At 43.5% G+C, this 25,557-nt stretch overlaps 1 protein-coding gene across 1 annotated transcript in view; it reads right to left on the minus strand.

Moving 5' to 3' along the window:
* PTPRT (protein tyrosine phosphatase receptor type T) overlaps nt 1-25,557 on the minus strand; it is a 556,684-nt gene that overhangs the window by 133,893 nt on the left and 397,234 nt on the right. The window contains exons 11-12 of the mRNA XM_066624691.1: nt 24,625-24,727; nt 5,007-5,280 (exon numbers count right to left, since the gene is read on the minus strand). Coding sequence (XP_066480788.1) covers nt 5,007-5,280; nt 24,625-24,727 — 377 coding nt within the window. The remainder of the gene's footprint in view (nt 1-5,006; nt 5,281-24,624; nt 24,728-25,557) is intronic.

The raw sequence follows: 25,557 nt of genomic DNA on the forward strand, positions 1-25,557 counted from the left end.
GCCCCTATGGGTGTCCTCGAACCTGCGCCACCTATGGAGGTGGCGCAAGTCCAAGGGAAGCGGAGTGGTTGGAACGATGGGGGTTGGGATCCTGCATAACTGCCGGGTCCCAGCCCCGCCCCTGGCTCCCCGTGTGCCCTTCTCCAGGGCTGCCCATCGCCTGCCCTCCCCCCGCCCAGAAACGTCCCCTCCTGCCCCCTTACCGCCCCCCCCAAGCCTACCTTCACCATTTGTGCCGGTGCGAGCGTGCCAACACAGGCAGCCGCCGCCGTGGAGGCTTTTGCCTGCCTCCATGCTTTGGCGCATCTGAATGCGCTGACGCGGCTCCTGCCCGCGGAGGACACTCCAGTGCGTCCTGTGCTGGCCTAAGTGCCGATTAAGATTGCGCCCTTGATTTTGTTGTGGCAGAGGGGCTACAAAATCTTTTTTGACCTCAGGTAGCAGATAGATGCCTTAGCTATGCCACTGGTTGGGGGGAAGTGGGTCGCAAGCTTCTGGGGGAGGATGCATTTTTCCCCTCAGTTTTCACTTTTTAAAAACCCGGGTATGATATCACTTCTAGTTGTGAAATCACTTCCAGGGCATCATTTTGAGCTTGGCACCAGCCTACATGATCATTAGCCACGCTACTGGATAAGATATATAAATACGTGTGAAGATAACGCAAGACCACATCCAAAATTCAGGGGCTGGTCAAATAAGCCTCATCAAGGGGAGCTAACAGAATGGAGATAGTTGCTCCATAGAGAGGTAATACAAGACAGTCGACGAGATCAAGAGAGTGGGCTGGTGGTGCAGAGAGGTTGGAAGACTCTAGGAAAGAAGTGTTGTTAGATCGGCCAAATGCAGGGTAGATGGAATGCAAAACCCAGGCAGGGATAATAATTCACCACAAGCTGTTTGCTCAGCATGTTATTGTGGAAAAATTATGTGTAGAATGAACAAAAGGTATTTTTTTTTATTCTCTGAAATGGAGAATGGCAGGTCCTGATGAAGGAGGGCCAATGTATATGAGAGTAGTTGTTGGGGAACATGCCAGGTTAAACTAAGAGAGAAAGAGCTGAGTTTATATTCCGATTAGGCTTAATTTCAGCCATAAGAAGAGCCTTGCTGAATCAGGCTAAAAGCCCATCTAGTCCAGCTTTCTGTATCTCACAGTGGCCAGTAGATGCCTCAGGGAGCCCACAAGACAAGAGACCTGCAACCTGGTGCCCTCCCTTGCATCTGGCCAGATCTTGGATCGGCATGAATTTGTGTTTGGATTTACCAAAGAATGAGAAAACAACATACTGCCTTCCTTAACTCATCTACAGTGAGCATGTGCTACTGCCAGAACTCTCTTTCTCCTTGCATTATTTATTGACACAGATCATACCCCTACAGGACATGACTGTGTTACACATCATAACATGTCTTTGTGGTTTTCAAAAGTTACTTTGTCAGGCAGTAATAAGCTGCAGGCTTTTTCTCCTACTTGTGTTTTTACACTGTCATGTACACATCTCTGGTGTAATGAATATTGCATAAATTACTAGACGCAGCAGAGCTCCTTTAATATGGATACATTCTGTACATATATTGCAAGCAACGGCATGACACTGTAGTGTGGAGTATCTGTCTCACTGTACCGTAACAGTACTGTAAAAGGATTAAAATCTGGCCCAGTTTCAAAGAGCATCATGACAAGTATGCATTCAACAGACTACAACAGTTGAAATATGACTCCAATGGCCCAATCTTAATGGGCCATCACACTGCTGGAATGAGCATTCCAGTGGCATAAACCCCTTTATGGCTGTCACAAAAGTGGCAGCACTGATGGGTCCATACAAAGACAGGTCAGGGACACCCACCACTTCAGGTAAGCAAGAAGGAGAGAGGCAGAAAGGGGATTGGATCAGGACAGGATGGGCAGAATGGGGAGAGGATGGAGTGAGGAGGAGGGTAGATCGGGTTAGGAAAGAGGGTTCAGTGGCAGTGATGCCCACAGAATCCTAACCCCCTTCCCAGGCCTGATATGCCTTCATGGGTCAATGCAGGCTACAGAGCTGGTACAGGTCCAAGTTGACCCATGGCAGCTGCTGGGGCTTACCCTGGAGCAAATGCCTCCTTACCCTGAGGAGGCCTTAATATGGTCAAACTTCCCCACAGGTTATTGCCATGTGGGTTGTTACATAGGACTGTAAATATTTTTAGACAATTTCACCATTTGATGAGGCAGAGCTAACTAAGCGCCTATACAAACACAAAAACAAGAATAATGATAAAAGCTAAAGTTAACGGTAGCTTAAAAATTTTTCTGAGGAACAAAAGACAAAGGGAAGCTTTCCTTAGTGGGTGTTTTTCCTTCCCTTGAGGTAAATCATGCATGTGGAATTTCTCCCACTCTACAGAAGGGACAGAAAAGCTCAACAGAGTTCTGGAAGCTTTAGAGATTGGCCTTGCGCATGTGCAGAGCTCCACTATGTGTGACTACACAGGGACTATGAAGGAGGAGCTCAGCTTAGCTTTTCAATTTGTTTTTCCTTTACACCAGACTCTGATACATTTCAGTTAAACTTCTAATTTTTGACAAGGCCATGAAATGATATTCACACCATGCAAAAATAGGTACTTTGTATAACAAAGCCAAAGAATTTTCTGCTTCACACATGTTCTATTTAGACCCTCTTCTGGGAGAAGCACCAGATAGTTCAACTCTCCTGTGACAGCCCACAGATGAGAATTCAAATGAGCGTCTATCTTATCCTAGCACAAAATGCAAATATAGCACTGTGCAACACAAGGCAAGGTGGCTTATGATCTAATTCAGCTGCAATTTACCATGCTTGTTCTATAACTGGCTATTAATTATGCTCTTTTTTCCAATCCAACAATCACAGTTAATGGCAGCAGAAGCTATGAACATGAAAACATGAAGTAGAGCTCACTCTGATACTCAGAGTGAAGCTATTACAGTGAAAAAATACCATACTACTGTATTTCTTTAACCAAGTACCTTTGCAACTCTATGCTTCAAAATGTCACAGGAAATTTTGAGGAGAAATCTGAGGACCAAGAAAGGCGGTATAGAAATACCTGTTTAATTTAATTTAATTAATTTTAGCAAAGGTTTAGGGGAAAAACATTATATGTAAAGGAAAAAAAAACCTTGATGTCCAGGTTTGTTTAGAAATAATGATCAGAAAACATGGACTTTCAAGGTAGATGTCTCATAATTATTAAACTACATGATAGAATCTTGTGACTTCCAAGCAAAACCCTACTAACCATGTAACATAACTCAGCTGGCTCTAGTTGAACCATCACAGCCTGGGTCAATTGTTCACTCCATTAATTACATGCACTTATGAGTGGTGGCATAGCTGGAAGGGGGGCAGAGCATCCAGTCTGGTGGGAGACTCAGCGCAGTGGGCAAGCGGCCCTTCCCTTTGGAGCCATTTCCAACGGGAAGGGCAAAACGGAGCCAATTCCTCATAAGGAAACATTACATCTGTTTGCTTGCTCCTCAGTGAACTCATGACCATATTTGATTAAATTACACTAGTGATGTGGGAGAATTCAAACGTAGAACTTTCCCCAGTTCAGAAATTCTAACTTTAGTACCAGTACCTGAAAAGCAAGAAAAATAAGTCTAACTGCCCAGTCCAATCTGTTGGCAACTCTGCAGCCATGCTGGTGGAGTACATGCTGCACCCGATGGTGGTAGTGCAGGGCGAGAGATGAAACAGCTAGCAGACAGACCCCCTAGTAGGCTGCCCAACTGCCTATGGGTCTCCTCAGAAACACACCATCCATTTTGCTGGCATATGTCTGAGGAGATAAAAGGGGCAAGGAGGCCTGAGAAAGCGGGAATAAGATCTGGTGCATGCCAGTGCTGCTGAGATCCACCCCATCAATCCCCACCCCTGCCCTTCCTCACTCTTCCATGAAACTCCCCCACCTTGCCCATAACATACCTCCACTGCCATCTTACCTGGGCTGATAGGGGCCTCTGGAGACATTGCTTTGAGCACTGTGCTACTGCCAGTTTCCATTCCACAGGCGTAAACAGCCTTATGGCTGTTGCAAAAGCAACAGTGCCAGTGCACACAGCCTGGCTGCCACTACAAGTGGTGAGCAGCCAAGTCTGTCCAAAGAAGGATGCTGGATGCCCACCAGAGTAGGTAACGCAGTGCAGGGATGGGGATGGAAGCACATGGGATGGACAGAATGGGGAGGAAATGGGGTGGGGAGGAGGACAGATCAGGCATGGGAAGGGAATGGTTTTGGTGGCAGCTGTGCCCACTGAATCCTTACCCCCTTCCTGGGCCTGACCTGCCTTTGCAGGTCAACACGAGTTGCACAAGCTATAGAGGAAGCGCAGGACCAAGCTGACCCATGGCAGCTGCTGGGGCTTACCCCAGGGCAAGGGATCAAATGTTCCCTTACCCTGAGAAAGCCACAACATGCCCCTGAGGGAATACAGTGGAAGCCACGTTGGCGTTGCTGCATCTCCGTGCAGGATTAAGCCTGCAGGATTAAGCTAACTATAAAAGTGCACATAATTGTTCCAAGGTCTGTGAAAGGGTATTATATTCACTTAGATGCTATTTGTTCAACTCTCCAACAGTAACAATTTACTTATATACTGTTACCCTGCACATGCCTGATCTTGTCTGATCTTGGAAGCTAAGCAGGGTCAGGCCTGGTTAGTACTTGGATGGGAGACCACCTGGGAATACCGGGTGCTGTAGGCTTATACCATAGTCTTTCAAGACTGAAGGTTGCCAACCAACCAACCATTGTATGTATGTTATTGCGGTCTTAATATGAAACATTTACCTTCAAATATTGAGAAAGCCCTGGAGAAATGTTGGCACATAGATTTGCAAGTCAGGAGCATTCCTTCTTATCAAAACGTCACATTGAAATAAAGTTCTTCCAAGCCACATGAGGGATCACAGTTATAATAAAGGCCAACTCATCATTAAGGTAAGTCGGTCTTAACCTATTTGTGCACTTACCCCATTTGCTTTACTGAGAGCCTGAAAATAAATGCTGTAACTTTTCAGAGGTGAAAGTGGAGCATTCCAATAGCCATTGTAAGTTTTGTTGTCTCCCACTGTGAAAGGCTGTGTAACAGGAAGGTTGGTGGGTTTCAACTCAGCTGCAAAGTAATGTGGGGAGTCGAGAGTTGAAGCATTTTTGTAGCTCACTGGAACAGAGAAGCATTCGATGATGTCTGCTGCCCTTCGTGACTTCTGTGGTCTCTCTTCCTTCACGACAAGCTGGTAAACACTGAAAGAGAAAGAACCATAAAGACTTGACAGGATGAGGAAAAATGGACCGTGTAAGAGGCAAAACTTATGCCAAGAAAGTCTCTGTTTCAGGAGACCAACATTTCAATACCCCACCTGAAGAGGTAGCATATCAATAATTAAAGTGCAGGGCCCAGAAGTTTGTTTGTGTTGGAGGAATCCCAAATCAGTTGGATGAACAGCCAGTAGAATCCATCCAGACAGTACAAGAGGCACTGTAGTAGGCAGAAGATAAGCAAGGCAGCATGAAGCTAAGTATTCACTAAGGGTTGCTAGTTCACAATCCCTTTTCTTCAGCATAGCTCTGTTAAATTTACGGGACATACAGGGTGACCCCCCCCCCAAAAAAAGAACCCACAAATCTTTGAATAAAACTGTTAATTTTAATTTTTCTTCTTTTTTCTTTCAGGGTATACAAGTGGACTTTGTGCATGAAATATTGGAACAATAATCTTCCCCAATATGTCTTGGTCAACCAAGGAAAAGATATTTTGGACATTACTGGACCTTTGTAGGATTTAATAAAATTTTTATGGGTTCTGTTTTTTTTTTGGTCACCCTGTACTTAGGGCTATATAGGCTGTGGCCTGAAATACAGACTCTTGAAAAACATAACTGCCCTGTTATGAGATGCACTTTAACACTGTTTAAATGTGGCACTACTCAAATACAACACAAAGATGTTAAGATAAACTAGAAGAAAGAAAAGGTCATCTCATGTTTAGCCATGGAAATGCATTAGCTTAGTCCAGTAGTCTTTGGCTAATGAGACACTTAAAGTTCTTGAGCTCTGGGAAGAAAAGAACACAGTAGGCACCAGCAGAACATCACCTAGCTCCTTCCTGCTTTGACTTCAGAGACATTAAAAGCGCTCAGACAACTGGCAAGGAATGATATTTATTTTCTTTATGTATTTTTTTAGATCATACCCCTCCTTTCTCTTTTATAACAAAAGGCCCAAGACACCTAACAACAACATAAACATTAAAATACAACTACACTCAATAAAATACAAAAAGAAGCAACAAAAACCAGGACAATAAGAATCACGTCAGAAGCATTAGGAAAAAACCACAAATCATATGAGCAAAAAAGTGGAAACGGCTTGAGCCCCAGCCAAAAACCACAGGGAAGGTTCTGTTCTGAATTCTATAGTTCTGTAACTGTGGCACCTCTACAGAGAAGGCCTTTCCTGTTGTTGCTGCCAACCAAACCTTAAATAATGTGGACACATGTAGGAGGGCCCTCAAGACGACTTTGAGGATGGGTCGACTCATTTGGGAGGAGTGGTCCTTCAAGTACCCTGGCCCCAATCAATGAAAGCTTTAAGGATCCAAACTAGCACCTTGAAACACATCCAGGAGCAAACCAGTGTCCAGTGCAGTTGAAGGAGTAGCAGCCTCATGGAGGCTTAGCCCTCGCAACCACCATGGTTGTGCACTAACTGCAGTTTCTGAAAGGTTTTCAAGGGCAGCCCACCTCAGAGAGCAGCACAGTAATGAAAGCTTGATGTCATCCTGAGGACCACTGTGGTCAGTTCTGAAAGACTGATGTATGGTTTCAGTAGGTGTACCAGCCTAACCAGTGCAAAGCCGCCGCTCCCCCCAGCCACCTGGCCGTCCAGGTAAAGGTATTCATCACTTGGAGACCTACAAGCATGTTTGGGAATGGTGTGGATTTTTTTTTAACTGATTATGGTGGTGGAGGGATAACTTATGAATTGTTGGAAAGGGGTGGGATACAACAGAATCATATCTCATAGTGAAGGATAAGATCCTGGTAATTAGGGGTGGGGAGAGGAGAAGTTAAATTTGATGAACAGGCCTTGCTGAGGGAGAGTCAGCATGGCTTCTGTAAGGGTAAGTCTTGCCTCATGAACCTTATAGAATTCTTTGAAAAGGTCAACAGGCATGTGGATGCGGGAGAACCCGTGGACATTATATATCTGGACTTTCAGAAGGCGTTTGACACGGTCCCTCACCAAAGGCTACTGAAAAAACTCCACAGTCAGGGAATTAGAGGACAGGTCCTCTCGTGGACTGAGAACTGGTTGGAGGCCAGGAAGCAGAGAGTGGATGTCAATGGGCAATTTTCACAATGGAGAGAGGTGAAAAGCGGTGTGCCCCAAGGATCTGTCTTGGGACCGGTGCTTTTCAACCTCTTCATAAATGACCTGGAGACAGGGTTGAGCAGTGAAGTGGCTAAGTTTGCAGACGACACCAAACTTTTCCGAGTGGTAAAGACCAGAAGTGATTGTGAGGAGCTCCAGAAGGATCTCTCCAGACTGGCAGAATGGGCAGCAAAATGGCAGATGCGCTTCAATGTCAGTAAGTGTAAAGTCATGCACATTGGGGCAAAAAATCAAAACTTTAGATATAGGCTGATGGGTTCTGAGCTGTCTGTGACAGATCAGGAGAGAGATCTTGGGGTGGTGGTGGACAGGTCGATGAAAGTGTCGACCCAATGTGCGGTGGCAGTGAAGAAGGCCAATTCTATGCTTGGGATCATTAGGAAGGGTATTGAGAACAAAACGGTTAGTATTATAATGCCGTTGTACAAATCGATGGTAAGGCCACACCTGGAGTATTGTGTCCAGTTCTGGTCGCCGCATCTCAAAAAAGACATAGTGGAAATGGAAAAGGTGCAAAAGAGAGCGACTAAGATGATTACAGGGTTGGGGCACCTTCCTTATGAGGAAAGGCTACGGCGTTTGGGCCTCTTCAGCCTAGAAAAGAGACGCTTGAGGGGGGACATGATTGAGACATACAAAATTATGCAGGGGATGGACAGAGTGGATAGGGAGATGCTCTTTACACTCTCACATAATACCAGAACCAGGGGACATCCACTAAAATTGAGTGTTGGGCGGGTTAGGACAGACAAAAGAAAATATTTCTTTACTCAGCGCGTGGTCGGTCTGTGGAACTCCTTGCCACAGGATGTGGTGCTGGCGTCTAGCCTAGACGCCTTTAAAAGGGGATTGGACGAGTTTCTGGAGGAAAAATCCATTATGGGGTACAAGCCATGATGTGTATGCGCAACCTCCTGATTTTAGAAATGGGTTAAGTCAGAATGCCAGATGTAGGGGAGAGCACCAGGATGACGTCTCTTGTTATCTGGTGTGCTCCCTGGGGCATTTGGTGGGCCGCTGTGAGATACAGGAAGCTGGACTAGATGGGCCTATGGCCTGATCCAGTGGGGCTGTTCTTATGTTCTTATGTTCTTATGTACTTTAAAATATTGCAAGCTTTTTTGAGAACCTGAGACAAGTGAGATACAAGTCTAAAAGTCCAATCCTAACTGCCCCCTCACCGCTGGTACAGTTTCACAGAAACACAGCATGCCATATCAAGCCTTTGGGAGGGAGGAATCAGGAGGTTTCAGAGAGTAAAAGAGATGCAAATCCCCTTACCCCTCTGTAAGCCTCCAGCTCTGCAATGGGTCTCCTTGGACCTGCAGCAGCACTTTAGAGCTTGTGAAAATCTGAGGAGAGAAAGGGGGCAGGGAGGCTAGTGATGGAAAGGATAGGATCCAGTGGCCTATCTGGTCCAGTGGCCTAACTCCAGTTAGGTCCAGTGGCTTCACTCTGTTCCACTGTAGCAAATGCTTCTGCAGAACAGCCCAATCCTGGATAAGGTTAAAAAAAAGTGTTTTGTGTGTGTGTGTGTGTGTGTGTTTACTACTACTACTACTACTACTACTACTACTACTACTACTACTACTACTACTATTACTATTAGAAGTAGTAGTTTCTATCCTGAACTTGGCAAGGATTTAAAAAAATTTTTTTTCTGGAGTTCATAACTTTTATTATGATAATTTTGGACATGCCCTATGTCAATATCAGCATCTGATTATCTGATTTCTTCGTGAGATTATAGCCCTCTTAGATTTTGTTCTTACCATTTAAGACAGTGGTTCTCACACATTTAGCACCGGGACCCACTTTTTAGAATGAGAATCTGTTGGGACCCATCAGAAGTGATGTCATGGCTGGAAGTGACATAATCAAGCAAGAAAATCTTTAGCTATCCTAGGCTGCAATCTTACCCACACTTACCCAGGAATAAGTCCCATTGACTATCATTGTTAAAAGAATATACACAGTAGCCTGTTAAAAGTGCAGGTCTGGAACATTTCCCTAAATGCAGTCACATACCATGGTAGCACCAAGTCTATTATATTCAAAATAAAATATTGAAATGAATGGGGACCCATCTGAAACTGGCTTGTGACCCACCTAGCAAACTGACAAACTGACCCACAGTTTGAGAAACACTGATTTAAAAGAAAACTGTGCAGCAACCCAACCAGATAGAGAGTGTCTTGTTCCCTCTGTCACACCTAAGGCTCTTAGGTTTGGCACAGCCATAGAAGTGGATATACTTGAGTCTTAACACACTAGTCACCCATTAAAAAAAAGAAAAAAGAAAGGTACCACTGCAAGTCATTTCCCTTGTCATCAGGCAATTTGTATATGCTGCCTCACCTGTCAATATGAGGCTGGTTCTTTGTCTTGTTAGACAGGAAAGATCGATTGAGGGTCTGGAAAGAGCCAGCAACCCATCACTCTAGCTGTTTTCAGTGGCTCATTGTGGCAGAGAGACAGGCCTAAAAACATTTCTAGCTATGTCTCATCAACATTATTGTTGGAAACAATGGAATGGCAGCCAACGCAAGAAAGAGAATCCGGACATCACATCCACCCATTGAGATCAATCACTGTCTTTTTTTATGAGTGCCTAGCATACTATTTCCAAGGAAGAAAATAAGAACAAAAAAGGAACAGGTTTTTTTTTTTAAAGTGACAGAAATAATTTGAGAAAGAAGAAGTTTACACACAGAAAGTGTACACATCTTCTATAATAGGGTGTCCCCAGCAATTGGTTGATAGTTTATACGCATGGTAGGAGGGATTAAGGTTATGTCTTCTTGACCTACCCCCTTGACCAGCTTCAAAAATTGAGGATGCAGATGTTTGTTATGATGTATCAGAGTTTGTGTTTCAGAGGCTGAGAAGGGCATTCATGAAAGTACCTTTCCAGACTTGCTGTCAGGATATGGTAAACATAAGAATCAGAAGAACATAACCGTGTCTGTGGCCAAAATAGAAAAGACAATAACATTTTTTGTTTCATATTGTTCATTGGGCTGAGATGAAAGGTTTCCTTTTAGATATTTTGGATCAAGGTTTGTTTTTTGGGGTGTGGTGGTTGGGAGCCACATTTTGCTTCCTGTCTCCCCAATTTGACAGGAGTTAATGTGTTCCCCTAGGAGGGTTGGAAACACCATCTTTATTTCCCAGGAGATCCCTAAGAAATATGCTATGTGATGAGGTAGAAAGTCATGCAATGCCATTTTCAGAGGACTTCTGGGAAATAAAATTGCTGAATTATTCATTGTAGGCAAGTGCAAACAATTGTTTTCATTTAGTTATGTCATTTGTTTTCATTATTAAACCCTTTATTAATTAGTTAAGATCACTTTAATTACAGGTGTTATTTCAGTCATTTGCATTATTCCCTTTTGTTTTCTATTACTTTCAACTGGAGGACCAGATGCTCTTTTGCTGCCTGTAGATTCATGAATTATTTTCATGAAGCATATGACATTCAAAACTCATTCACATGGCATTCATGGTTTTGACATTCAGTTTTTTTAGTAGTAATGAATTAAACAAATGGGCCCCATTTGGGCAAGGATTTTCCCCCATGTATATCATGTATGTTCCCTGTGTGTCATCAGGCACGCAGGATGAAGTGCAGAACAAATCTCATGTGGCATGTGAGAATCCTGGGTATTCAGCTTTGTGGGATGAATCTGAAATCTCTCTCAGACCTAAAATTCTGTGCTTTAAATGCAATTCCTAATGACCAGAGTCAAGTACAACACTTCCAAGAACATCTCAATGAAACATGCATATCTGTGTACCAATGGTACACAGGCCGACATGCACAAACAGTAATTCCAATTAAACAACATTTTACTAAATGAATCTTGGCTTCCTGCTTGCAAGAAATACTCCAAAATTATAATCCTTCAAATTGGACAAATTAGTTTGGCTCTGAAATTTAAGCAGCCTGCAGGGCTAGCTGTAAGTCCCTTTCAAACCAAGCTCTGCAGACTTTTCAAACTCTTAGTCTTCAGAGGATGGTTTAGACTTTTAAGATATAATTGTATAATTAGTCATGCAGCATTCTTAAAAATCTTGAAAGGAATTACAAGATGGAGTCACTAAGAACACATTAAAAAGTAGTCTCATTGGAGTTAAAAGACAGAAATATCTGGTTGAAACAGTGCTCAACTTTTTTTTTTAAACTTGAGTTTCTTAGTGGAGAATGTGCATGTATACATGCACACAATCTCACCACTCTTTCCTCTGTCCAAATTCCAGATATTTTGATTACTCTGAAGAGGAAAATTACTCTTCTTTATCAACAATCAGACAAAAAGCTTTTGAGCTGAAGAAGGCTGTTACACAGGTAATCATACAGAGTTTCCGACATTTCAAAATCTGGATTATATCGTAAATCTACTTATTAATTCAGCACCTATTTTGCTGAGATGCTCAACACCACCATTCATATCCCTGTTTCTAAAATCAGAGCTGAGTTCTCAGAGTAGTAACACTTCTGCTGTTGCCAGAAGACTGGTTTGCTATCAGTCTACATGGGGATTTTCGGTGAGCAAAGGTTTTGAGGCACAACATGAAACCCATTCAAAGACACCTGAACAGTCAAATTAACCGCATAATTAATTAATAATAAAGGAAAATAATCAAGTTAGGGTGTGATCCTAACCCCTTATGTCAGTGCTTTCCAGCACTGGCATAGCAGTGCCAATGGGACGTGTGCTGCATCCTGCAGTTGGGTGTTACTCACAGAGGCCTCCTCAAAGTAAAGGAATGTTTGTTCTCTTACCTCAGAGCTGCACTGCCGTTATGTCAGGGCTGGAAAGCACTGACATAAGGGGTTAGGACTGCGCCCTTAACCTCTAACTTAACACAGAAAATACAGTACTACAGTAGTTATGAATGGCAGATGTCAACTTGGTTCAGGTAAGATTATAAAGAAGGTTTTTACAGGTGTCCTTCCATATCCATGGGGACAGGTCCCGGCTACCACCATGGATACCCAAAACCACAGATAGCAGCAAGCCTTACAACAAGTGGTTCACAAATTCCTTCCCAGCGTGCAAATGACTATCTTATCTGTCTCTGATTGCAGCCCTCCTGACTCCTGTGTCTCTGTGCTGTCTGCAAATGCTAACTGGAAGTGAATAGAGGGTTGAAACCAATGCAATGTTAAGTATCACATTGTTTTCAGCCTTCCTGTGAGAGCTTCCTGCTAGCATTTGCAGACAGCACAGAAACAAAAGAGACACAGAAGACAACCACAAGAGGGCTGCATTTAGAGACAGAAGTCATTTGCGCATTGGGGAAAAATTTGTGAACCGCGGATAAGTGAAACCGTGGGCATGGGCGGGGCTACTGTATATTCCTAACACTTACATGCTTGCACATGGACTCTGTTCACATAGGGCCCTTGAATGTGTGGAGGACAGAGGTATTATCCCAAACATTCTTATTCACACATTCATTTCACATGAATCAGGAGTCAAAAGAGACACAACTAGGTCAAACAGAACCTGTTTAAAATAAACATGTGTTAACTCACTACCTCGCTTGCTTAAAACTCTGAAGTATAAACACTTCTGCATGAACACTGACTACAGAGAAGTGGCTGTGGGCATTTCAGGCTTGTGTATCTCATATCACAATCCTCTCCTTAAGTCCAACTTGTCGTGCAATACAGATTAGACATAATAGCTACTATTCCCTTGGTCCCTGTCTTTCCAACGCAATATTATTCCTTGCTGACAGATTAAAGACCATTACTGGTTACAACTGAGACTTCTGCTGTAAGAGGAACCATGTCAGTGCTTTTGGAGGTGCTCTTTCCCTCCTGAACAACCTGCTACCTATTTGATTTGAAAACACAGGACCAAGCAGCTTCCTCTGTCACTTCACATTAGGCAGATTACTGTTAGCTGGAATCTGTTAGAAGTGTGAGAAGGAAAAATACATGAGCTGTTATATAGGTATGCTTCAGGGAAGAGGAGATAGGGAGTCAAGCCTCCTTGAAGTTGCATTATGTTACAGGGATCAACATGCATACAGATATTGCATTTTAATATATCATCCACTCAGCTTTGCTAGTGAAAATCTCCGCTCCCATCCTTCTTTTTTTTTCTGCATATTTTTCACTTGTTTTTGACCCACTCATCACTTTAAAGGCTTCTATGACCAGTCTGAATCTTGAAGGGGTTGCAGAGTCATTTGCAGTCGTCATGTTCAGGACTCACTCCACCATGAGTCAGTAGCTGACTGAAGCAGCTACTTTGAGTGGTGAATGAGGGAGCAGTGAACTAGCAAGAGGTGTCCCATATCTCATGTCTGCCCAGCTCCTGCCTCTAGTGTACTGCCCACCCAGACACTTCAATTAAGCCACTGACAACAAGCAGAGGGGAAATTGGGTCAGTAGCCCACCTCTTCCTCCAGTGTCACCACTATAAGAGATAGCAGCAGAATAACTGCAAGGAGCATCAGAACATTTATTCTGTTTTGATCCCTTGCTTTCGCAAGTGAGCAGAACAAGATCTCTTGACACTACTTCTCCTTCCTGTGCTTCCAGCAAGAAGGTCAGGCAGGGAAAGGCAATGGAGACCCCCACATCTCCTTCTTTTATTAAGGTTCATCACTACCTCCTGCTTGCTCTGCTGGATCCTTTTGAAACACACAGGACAAGCAGAGCACACCAGGAGTGTTCCCAGCATGTTCCAATTTTCTATTAAATAGGTCCAGCAGGATAAAGTTGGAGGTGGCAGTGGTGATAGACCTGAATGTAAGGAGGAGGTAAGTGTCTGCTTACCCATCCATCTGTTCCGGCAAGGAAGAAGATGAGGCAGCAAGAGTTTTGATGAAATCCTATTCCCCTTCATGGGTCCACTCAAATGTGCACTAATAAAATTGCTGGCACAAGTTTGAGTATTTTTTATTTTATTTTATTGATTTGTACCCCGCCTTTTTGCCCAACGGGCACACAAGGCGGCTAACAAACAATTTAAAAATACAACCTACATTGTAAAAATACAAATAAAAAAGTAGACCTATTTGGGAGGAAGAGGCTTATGCTCGGACAGGGAAACAAATGTTCCCTTACTCAGAGGAGACTCCTGAGAATGCCTCCCCGCAGGATGCAGTGCACACTCCATTGACATGACTGCATTAGCAGAGGTTTTTCATATGATTGGTCTATAAAATAATGCAACATATGCTTAGCAATATGGAGTTCTCAAGCAGGAATTAGATACAAGGGCCAAAATATACACAACAGTGGATATGGGTGAATGACGCGTGCACTTTTACAAAAACAAGTCTCAACTTTCCCTATTCATCCCAAACTTTTTAAGATTGTGAGCACTCTGCAGACAGGGAACCATCTTCTCAATTGTTTGGATGCATAAATGACTTTGAGAACTCTTTGTTGAATACTGGCATATACATATCCTAAAATATCAAACATATCCTAAAATAGTAAAAAAAATTAAAGACTGCAGACATGCATTTACGCATCTTCAACATCATGGAGACAGTAGATGTGGACAAGCATCATATATTTGGTTCTTCTGCAAATGGATGCAATGGTCTTTGTCCCTTTTCAAAAGTCCCTTGCACAATGTATGAATTGTAACCGTCCCCTTCCTGACTCTGAAGTAGTAGTGTGGTACCAGCTCCCAAGACCAGACTGAAGAGATTGGCTAGACTTACACTAGACCTAATGGCTATATGGTGCCTCCAGGTTTAGAAGTAATATACCCATGAATACCAGTTGCTGGGAAGCAACAGCAGAAGAGGGATTTCCATCTGCATGTCCCACTGTTGGGTTTCCTTCAGGGTATCAGTTCGGACACTGTGGGAAATGGGATTTAGTAGGCCCATTCTTATGTACGTCTTAGAAGCCCTGGACCTAAAGTTATACATATATACAAAAGTATTTATATAAGCACATAACAAGCGCCTTACTGGATCAGATCAAAGGCCCATCTATTCCAGTTTCCTGAATCTTACAGTGGCCCGCCAGATGCCTCAGGGAGCATGCAAGACAACAAGAGAACTGCATTCTGGTGCCCTCCCTTGCATCTGGCATTCTGAAATAGCCCACTTCTAAAATCAGAAGGTTGCACATTACACATCATGGCTTGTAACCCGTAATGGACTTTTCCTCCAGAAATTTATCTAATCCCCTTTAAGGCATCTAGGCCAGATGCTACCACTGCATCCTGTGGCAAGGAGTTCTACAGACTAATTACACGCTGGGTAAAGAAATATTTTCTTTTGTCTGTTCTAATTCTCTGAACACTCTTTTTTAATGGATGTCCCTGGTTCTGGTGTTGTGTGAAAGGGAAAGGAACATCACCCTATCTACTCTATCCAACCCCTGCATTTTGCATAATATACCACCTTTCTCTGTTTTAAACAGCATTCAAAGTGATTTACATAAGCAGGCTAATTTAAACCACCATTTTAAAATGGGGTATTTACAATATGTTCTGTGGAGAGACCCACAGAACCCACAGTAACCAGATGTTGCCTTCACGGTATGGTTAGCTTTTCTGGCGAATGCCATCAAGTTTCAGAGGCAGCTGTAAATCATGACCTGTTCAACAGACCACAGGATCAGGTTTCTATCTTTGATATCTGTAAAAAGGAATTCTATTTCAAATACTAATTAGAAAGTATCGTGAAGGAAAGCAACAGTAATATATTTTTTAAAAAAAATCAATGATTTTCATGAAATGCTGTGCAGACTTTCAATTTTTCCATCAACAGACCATTTTTTAAAAAATGGGCAGGCAAAAAGTAGAATTATGTAATTTCTCACATATTTTATATGATTTTGTATATTTGAGCCCCTCCCCCTATTACTCGGTGAGGTCTACTTCTTGCTTTTTCGGCAGCTACTATAGAAAGAACTACTCTTAGCTGAAATACCATAATTGCTGCTGTAGTTTCCTTTGTATCTTCACTGTGCATTTATGATAATCCCCTCATTCCATCTGCAGCCCACGCACTAATGCAGCAGCCCCCTTTCCTGGTTCCAAGAAATTATGCATTCATTATAGAGGAAAATTAACACCTCAAAGCAAACTATAATTGGGAATTCTTCAATTCAGTTTATGCTTTTTCAATTAGGCCCTCTATAATTTTAATCATGGGAGCATTAACATGTTTCTGTAATTTATATACCTGTGGTATAATTAAGTCCTGAAATGCCTCAGTCTACAGCAGCAAAAGTGGAGCTTAGTCATCCTCTTTTTCATTTGTATTTAGGTGCAAATGCATCCAGTACATTGAGCACCAGGTGGCCTGGATGCCAGTAACAAGAAAAAATGCAGAACCAAATTTTTAGCTTTTCAGTCCAACACAAAAAGCCTGCAATGGGGCCTCCCAAAGATCCTCATTGTGACTGATAACATGCATTTATTTATAAATGATTTTTAATTGGGAGTGAACACTCAGGTAGACAGCATGGTAAACAGGGTACTGAGAGCTGGAATTGGGCCTGGGGCAAGATGCCTGATTAGGAAGATGCCTTCCTAAATTTTCCCATAAACCAGATGTTACTACATTTTTAAAACCAGTTTTTAATCAACAGTTTAACTTAGCATGAACAAGACTGAAACTACAGTAAATGAAAACATTTATCAGAATGGGATAAGTTGAGTAGTGCTACTACTTTGCTTTTGTTCTGCCTCAGCAGTCTTCCTCAATTGCTCTTTCTTTTAATAATAATGCACAAGCATCCAAGGACTGGCTTTCACTATCTTCCTTCATTACTTACTAGGTGATGATTTTGAAACAAAGCCCAAGAGAAATAAACTTACCTGGCCTTTGTTAAAGAATTTTTCATTTTATTTACCCCCCCTTTTTTTCTTTTTTGCCCCCCAGACTTATAGTCTATCTGTATTCCATATGGTTAATTTTACCTTCAAACAATGCAGACTTGATCTAAGGCAGTGACTTTCAACCTTTTTTATCTCCATGGCACACTGACAAGGCCACTAAAATTGTCAAGGCACACCATCAGGTTTTTTACAATTGACAAGGCACACCATGCTGCCAGTGGGGGGGGGGGGCTCACATCCCCATTGGCTCTACTAATAAATGACCTTCCCCCAAATTCCAGTGGCACAGCTGTGAACCACTCGCAGCACACCAGTGTGCCATGGCACAGTGGTTGAAAATGGCTGATCTAAGGCCATGTGTTCTATACAAACAATAACCTAGAAGGGATGGTGTTTACTACTGGGGCCTAGGAATTCTGTGAACTGAACTAGGGGTGACCTACTCCTGGGACCTGGCAGTTCTGGTCTAAAAGTGTCACTTTCCCCTGTTTGAATTGTTTGAAAACATGTTGGTTCTCATGGAGAAGACCTGGACTGAATTCCCACTGCGGCTTTAATCCACTTTCAGTGCACTTCTATTTTCCTAATGCAGGATGACCAGATACAGTGGAAGACAGAATGCCTATACCTTCAACCATTGTGTAGAAGAGGGAATTTTTGTAGGTGCAGTATTTTAAACCCTTCCATGTTAAGCTGCACCTGCCAAAATTCCCTCTTCATCACTGGCATCCTTCAGTCTCGGGAGACTATCATATCGCGCTCTGAAAAGTGGTACTGGAACAGCGTCTAGTGTGGCTGAAGAGGCCAAATCAGGAGTGACTATCCCTTCCACACTGGGAGCAAATGTAGTCTGTCCCTGGTGTGTCTCCCTGGTTGTGGGCCTTCCTTCTTTGCCTCTTTGCCTCAGTCTGTTGGGCAAGTGCCTCTTCAAACTGGGAGAGGCCATGCTGCACAGCCTGCCTCCAAGCGGGATGCTCAGAGGCCAAGGTTTCCCACCTGTTGAAGTCCATTCCTAAGGCCTTCAGATCCCTCTTGCAGATGTCCTTGTATCACAGCTGTGGTCTACCTGTAGGGTGCTTTCCCTGCACGAGTTCTCCATAGAGGAGATATTTCGGGATCCGGCCATCACCCATTCTCACGACATGACCAAACCAACGCAGGCATTTCTGTTTCAGCAGTGCATACATGCTAGGGATTCCAGCTCGTTCCAGGACTGTGTTGTTTGGAACTTTGTCCTGCGATATGATACTGGGGATGCGTTGGAGGAAGTGCATGTGGAAAACGTTCAGTTTCCTCTCCTGTTGTGAGCAAAGAGTCCAGGACTCACTGCAGTACAGAAGTATACTCAAGACGCAAGTTCTCTTCTTTAGTGTGATTAAAGGTATAGGCACTCTGTCTTCCACTGTATCTGGTTACCCTTGTTGGGAAAATTTGGGTTATCCCAGAATAGGTGAGCTCATGAGAAAGGTGGAACAAAAGGAACTGCACTGACGTAAGGTTAACAGCAATAGATGGAAAAGTGTATTAACTAGAAGAGAAGGTTTTAAAAACTCTAGCATAGAAAAGAGACCATAACATACAGTTCATTACCCTACCAGATAGAATCTCAAAAGATGGTCTCAGCTATGCTAGCTACAAGCTATCATCTGTAGTCCCTTCAGCAGCTGCCCAAGATGAAATCGTAGAGCAGGAAAGCAGGTTCACGAATAAAGTGGTGCATCTCAGGCTCTCAGGATCCTTTCCAAAAGTCTGGATCAAAAGCTGCACTAGAAGTGCTAGAGAGCTTTTTTTTTCTTCTTTTCGTGCTGAGGTCACATTCTTTTTTTAGGTTCTAGTGTGTTAGCCACACTATCTCCCAGTGAGCTCAGCGTTAGAAAAGATACCTGCATTTAGTAATGTTGTGGCTCTGTGCCCACAAAACAACTGATCACAGCCATTTTGTACGGCAAGTAGGGGAGACAGAGGAGGAGGGGGTTTCGAACTTGCACACAAAGAGCCATCTATTCTGGAGATTGTAAAAGGATTATACAAAGGCAGATAATGTTACAGTGACTTTATTGATTAGAGGCAATGAATAGATGTTTCAAAAGCACCCTGAAGTACGTTCAACACTCTTTGACTTTCCTTTTTAAATAAATTGCACTGGAAGCATGCTAACAGCATGCTAGAAATGTCATTTCCACCTGTTTTCCTAGCTAAGAAAAGACTACAGCCCTAGTCTTCAGTCAGGTCAGAGATTGACTGACAGTTACAGGTTACTGTTTAAACTCTTTCCTAACACCCTGTCCTAATGCATCCTGGGGGAACTGTAGTTTGTTAAGGTATCTGAGAACTCAGAGGCTCAGGGCATATGAGCCCTGAGGTAGAGCTTTTCTGAGCACACAAAAAGTACACACTGGAGCACTGCCCACCAAGCTGAGCCTCCTACTGCTGCTTGTTGCATTGTACTGCTGGTCTTGCTGCCAGGTGGAGGGGTTCTGGGGGTCCTGTGAGTACCATTGGACACCACCTCAAGGACCACTGGTTGAGAAACACTGATGTAAAGTAATGCACACTGGGGGCAAAAATTCCAACTTCATATATTCATTGCAGGGAGTCTGAACTGATGGAGACTAACATCAACTCAGGTAATAGCTCAATGAAAACATCAATTCTATGAGAGGCAGGAGTGAAATAAGTGAAATCTATGCTAGGGATTTATTAGGAAAAAGACTGAAAATAAAATGGACAGTGTCATTAAATCCACACATTACATTCAGTTTACTGTATATAGCTCTGGTCACTCCATCTCAAAAATAGACCCTAGATCTGAAAAAAGCATAACGAAAGTGGACCCCGCCATAAGGCAGGAACAATGCTAGGAAGAAGAAGACTTCCATGCATAATGAATAGTGGTGATGGCCACTAGTTCTAAAGCAGGGTTAGACATAAGTTGATTAATAGCAGGGATAGGAATTTGAGGCATTGTCTGAGGCCACTGACTCAGCATTTGGTCCCCATGTCTGCATGGTGCCCATGCAGACTCAAGTCTGTCCGTGTCTGGCTGGAGAAGCCCAGGGAGGGGGAGGCAGATCATAGCCATCATGCTTCTCAACTGCATGGCTCCATTGTTACTTGGGAGGAGGAAGCTTCACTGAATGGCTTCACTGAAAGAAGCTACAGTGGGACTATTTCTCAGTAGAGCTGCGAAGGTTTGGGTCATACTAGTAAGCTTCCCAGCTGCTGCAGATGAACCTCCTCCCTCTTGCCACTTCTGTCCCCACTCTCACACTGTCCGTCCCACCCACTCCCGCCTTATTTTCAGACAGGATGGATCATCAGGGGTGTGGTCAAAGAGAACTCCCAGACAGACAGACAGACAGACAGACACCGGCAGCAGTTCCATTTTTTTTCCCATGGAGCTGCGGCTGGCTTTTTTTAAAGGGAAAGAATCTACTCAAGTCTTTCTGAGTCGCCAAAACACTCTGGGCAACTCGGAAAGTTTCCCCATTCGGACTCATTTTTGAGTTGAGTTGTGGAGGGTGGAGACTCGTGACTCGACTCGACTCAAGCCATGCTGAACTTACCCATCCCTAATTACTAATTATAATAGCTACCAGGTAACAAGTTGTGATGGGTATGTGCAATTTCCTGGTTTTAGAAATAGGCTACCTCAGAATGCCAGGTTCAAGGGAGTGGCAACACAATGCAGGTATCCTAGAACATAAGAACATAAGAACAGCCCCACTGGATCAGGCCATAGGTCCATCTAGTCCAGCTTCCTGTATCTCACAGCGGCCCACCAAATGCCCCAGGGAGCACACCAGATAACAAGAGACCTCATCCTCGTGCCCTCCTTTGCATCTGGCATTCTGACATAGCCCCTTTCTAAAATCAGGAGGTTGCACATGCGCATCATGGCTTGTAACCCAAAATGGATTTTTCCTCCAGAAACTTGTCCAATCCTGTTGTCTTGAGTGCTCCCTGAGCCATCTGGTGGGCCACTGTGAGATACAGGAAGCTGCACTAGATGGGCCTTTGGCCTGCTCCAGTAGTGCTCTCCTTATGTTCAGGTGACAGCTAAACAGGAGCTAACTGGATGCCTCTGAATACCAGTTAGAGATGGGATGATAACATCAGGTGAGGGCTGTTGCTTCCAAGGTCTGCTTGTTGGATTCCTGGCAGCATCTAGCTGTGGCATCCACAATGTTGGGTTATATAGACACTTGGTCTGATTCCAGCAGGGTTCTTCTCATGATCTTTTCCCCACCAGGAGAAATAACCTGAGAATGCCACTCTGGGAGACAATTTGAAATTCCTGGCCCTGGCCTTATTGAAGTTCAATATGACCAGCAAGATGCCATGATTAGCATTGTGGAAGATAGAGGTACATACAGCAGGTTGTAGGTTTTTCTGGAGTCCATGCTCTGAGGTCCCTCTTGATAATGGCCACTAACAAAGAAGTGAGCAAATTTTGTTCCCCCACAACAGCGCTTCCAAGTACAGTGCTTTGTATGCTTCCATTTGAGTGAATGACAGGCAGCATTGTCCTCATATGAAAAAGGGGCTACACTCAAACTTTTATAGTACAGGGCTCTATGTGTATCTCACTCCTGGTGACACCAGTTTCTTGGCATTCTCGCTAAGTCCTACCAGTTACCCTCCACTGGTATTGTCCCACAGAACCTAACGGAAGCAATACAAATTGAATCTGCTCGTAGATCTACACGTCTGTGCCCTGGGATCCACTTTTTAGTTATGTTCAAGTGCAACAAAGTTAAGAACATGGACTCTTATGTAGATCAGATGAGAGAAAAGAAATTCACTTTGTTCTAATCTGTCTGATCTTTTTTGCTTCTCATTCTCCATCTGCTCTCTGTAAATGTGTTTTCCCTGAACTTGTTTAATGCTTCTACAGAGCAAATATACTTCTTTTTTTTTTCCAAGAAAAGACAAACACAGAATAAAGCAGCTATTCAATATTAATGGAGAGTTGTAGAATGAACCTGCTCCGGCACTAAGCTTTTTCCTACATGCCTCATCAGGATTGCATGTCAATTTCATTTTGCACAGAAATCTCCATAATAGATTCTTAGCTTTTTTCTTGGGTTGGTCTACAAATGTAGCTACAAAATCAACATCTGATATTAAAATTACGTTTTGGATATCATAAAGTGGACTTCAAAATAATATTACTTGCCAGTAGTTATATACTTCTTGGATTGTGGATTATGTATTCAGATCACTTGATGCTACCCCCATATACATAACATTACTGCACAGTACCATCAGGAATTTGTGAACTAGCTTTACACATTTGCCCCCTTGCCGCTATGGGGATGCTTGGGCCTGCACCAGCAAAACTGCTGGCACAGGTCCAAGCAGCCCCATGTTGGCAAATTGGGTTCGGAAAGGGGTATAGGATCCAGCCGGAACCTCCCAAGCCCCGGTCTGCCCGCACGTCACCACCCTTCTCACACCCAGTTCCTTCTCCGTGCCTCTCAGTGCTGCACTTACAATCCTCCGTGCCTAGTGCCTCGCTTGCCAGTGCAAGAGGCCATCATATGCCCATGCAGGCATTCACACCAATACCTCCAACCGCTTGACCATCATGAAGTGTTTTCTGGCCCTTTCGTGATGGTCATCCCCATGGCAGCACATACTATACTGCTGCTACAGCACCGGAGGATTGGGCTGCAACTTTTTTTCCAATTGAACTGAATGGCAGGAAATGTAGGATGGATAGAAGGTGGTACTTCTTCCCATAGTGCATAATTTGTGGAATTTATTTCCATATGGCAGTCAGTGCTGTTGGAACAATTGTTCTGCCAGCAGGGCAGCCCAATTGGGCTCTTTACAATCAAGAAGGGATCAGGCAGGCTGCCCCCTTCTAATTTATTCTTAATTCAACCAGACTCTCCAAAGGAGGAGGAATGGGGGTGGCAATAAATGGCAAAGCCACTGCTGCAGCTGTCTCCTCCTCCTCCTCCTCCTCCTCTGGGAGAACCAGAAAGTGATGTGATGGTGTCAGGTGATGACATCACATCACGATGTCTCCTCCTGGGTGCTGTGCCCCTAGCAATGCTGTCATCCCACACAAACAATATTCGCAGGTGTAGATGGTAGCACTGCTAATTAATCCCCTCTAAACCAGTTGTATATCAGTTCCAGTGATTACATTTTAAAGGAACCCCACATTTGTCATCCATATGCTGAAGTCAACTGAAAGTCACTGAAGTCAAACTGAAAGGTAGAAGTGCTGAACAAGTACCTAGAGCAGGGGTGCTCAAACTTTCAACTTTAGGGATGCTGGACCTTTAACAAGTGTATAGAAGAGAGAATTTCAGCAGGTGCAGCTTGTCATCTGTGGGATGACAAGTTGCACCTGTTGCAATTCTCTCTTCTATACACTTGTTAAAGGTCCAGCATCCCTAAAGTTGAAAGTTTGAGCAGCCCTGACCTAGAGACAGTAATGGCAAGACTTGAAACTCAGTCCAGAGGGTTTCTGTTTGTTGGTAGTTTTTTTCCAGAAAAAAAGCAGATGATGCAGTCCTTCCCTGAATTTGCAGTTTTGGGGTCCTACTGGATCTATACTGGATGCCCAAGTCACTTCCAAGACATAAAGCATCATGGTCTAGATTAGGTTGGTGCACACTAGTTTTTGTTACAATTATTCATGCCCTGATAACATTTCAGGCTTGCTTACTCTAGTACGGCGGGGCTGCTGCTGAAAACAACTTGGTTCAATGGCCAGGTTATGTTTTTGGAACTAGCTGGTTAGGACATATTTCATCAACATTATTAAATCCCCCAGTTTGTTCCTGGGCACAATCCACAGTGCTGGCTTTGATAAATGACTGACCAGGGTAAATGAAGGATTGATGGTTCAGTTGGGGCCAGGGACGGGGCTTTTTCAGTAGTGGCATATGAGCACTGGTAGTTTTTAGGTACTAGCTAATGACAATTTTATCTTCCCCAGATTTTAATGGATGATTAATTGTCATGTTGCCTCTGCTGTTTTACTGTTTTGACTGCTGTTTTTATTGCTTTTATTAATGCCTTCACTGTAGTTTTAAAAATAATTTTATGGCTTTGTTATATTGCAATTATTCTTGTTGTCAGCCACTTTGAACGTTTGAACTGAAAGACTGGGTAGAATTATTTTAAACAAACAAGTAGCTACAGTCTGCTTATAGAAGTGCCATCAGCACTGATGAAATTAATTACCATCTGACATTTACAATCTGCGATTACTTTACAAACTGAATAATCAAAGCCTTGCTTTTTAAAAAATTAACACACACACAGAACATATGCCTGTGGAACATCTGCAAAGCAGAATGTACAGAGACCAATTGAGAAGAGGCAAACTTTTTACCTGACAGGTGCTCCACGAGACTGTGCAGGCTTCAGCATGACTGTGATGGTGGTCTCAGTTTCATTCAGAGGGGAGTCTGCATCATATTCAGGCATTGATGGTGCTGTGAAGCAACAGAGAGGGAGAGTGATGTGTTAGACATTATCTCTGGGATGCCATGAGGTCTGAAGCCAGTCGTAATATACAGACAACACCAGAGATTCAGTACAGCATCTTCTAGTTTTGAATTTGGGTTTTTATTACAATTGTTATACCATTAACAAGAACTTGCTGTTCAAGTTTTGTTGACTAGAGTCTCAGAGCACAATCCTAGGAATGTCTACTCATAAATAAACCCCAATGAATTCGGTGTGATGGGCAGTCCAGTCCTATGCTTCCTGGCACCTGGAGAAACAGCAACGAAAAAATGGTTACCGCTGTAACATGGGGTGTGGGGAAGCTGCTGGAGGATTCCTTGGAGAAAGGAGACTTTTGTCCCCCTCTCCTGAGGAAAGCCCCAGGCATCTAAACGGGGCTTCTCATGTCTACACTGGCTATTTTGCTGGCACAGACTTGAGAAACTTCGTGTTGGGCTTTGCAGCCTGACATGGAGGATAGGATCCAAAAGAGGAGGCCTCCACGGGTCCCAAGACCCTCCCAGGTTGGTTTCACTGCCACCCAACTGTCTTTTTTGCCTCCAGGGGCTGCATGGCATCCTTCTCCTCCAACCGGTGCCAGCCCGGTGCTGGCGCTCCCTCTTTTAACATCTACAACACTTTGCACTGGTGCTGGAGTTCAGCACCAGCTATAATGGCCCATAGGACTGGGCCCTTAGTCCATGTAAGTGTGTAGAGCATTAATTTTCAATGTTTTTTGTCTCATGGCACACTGACAAGATACTAAAATTGTTAAGGCAAACCATCAGTTTTTTTTATAATTAATAAGCACACCATG

This window comes from Tiliqua scincoides, chromosome 4 (assembly GCF_035046505.1).
Source record: "Tiliqua scincoides isolate rTilSci1 chromosome 4, rTilSci1.hap2, whole genome shotgun sequence".
Classification (NCBI taxonomy): domain Eukaryota; kingdom Metazoa; phylum Chordata; class Lepidosauria; order Squamata; family Scincidae; genus Tiliqua; species Tiliqua scincoides.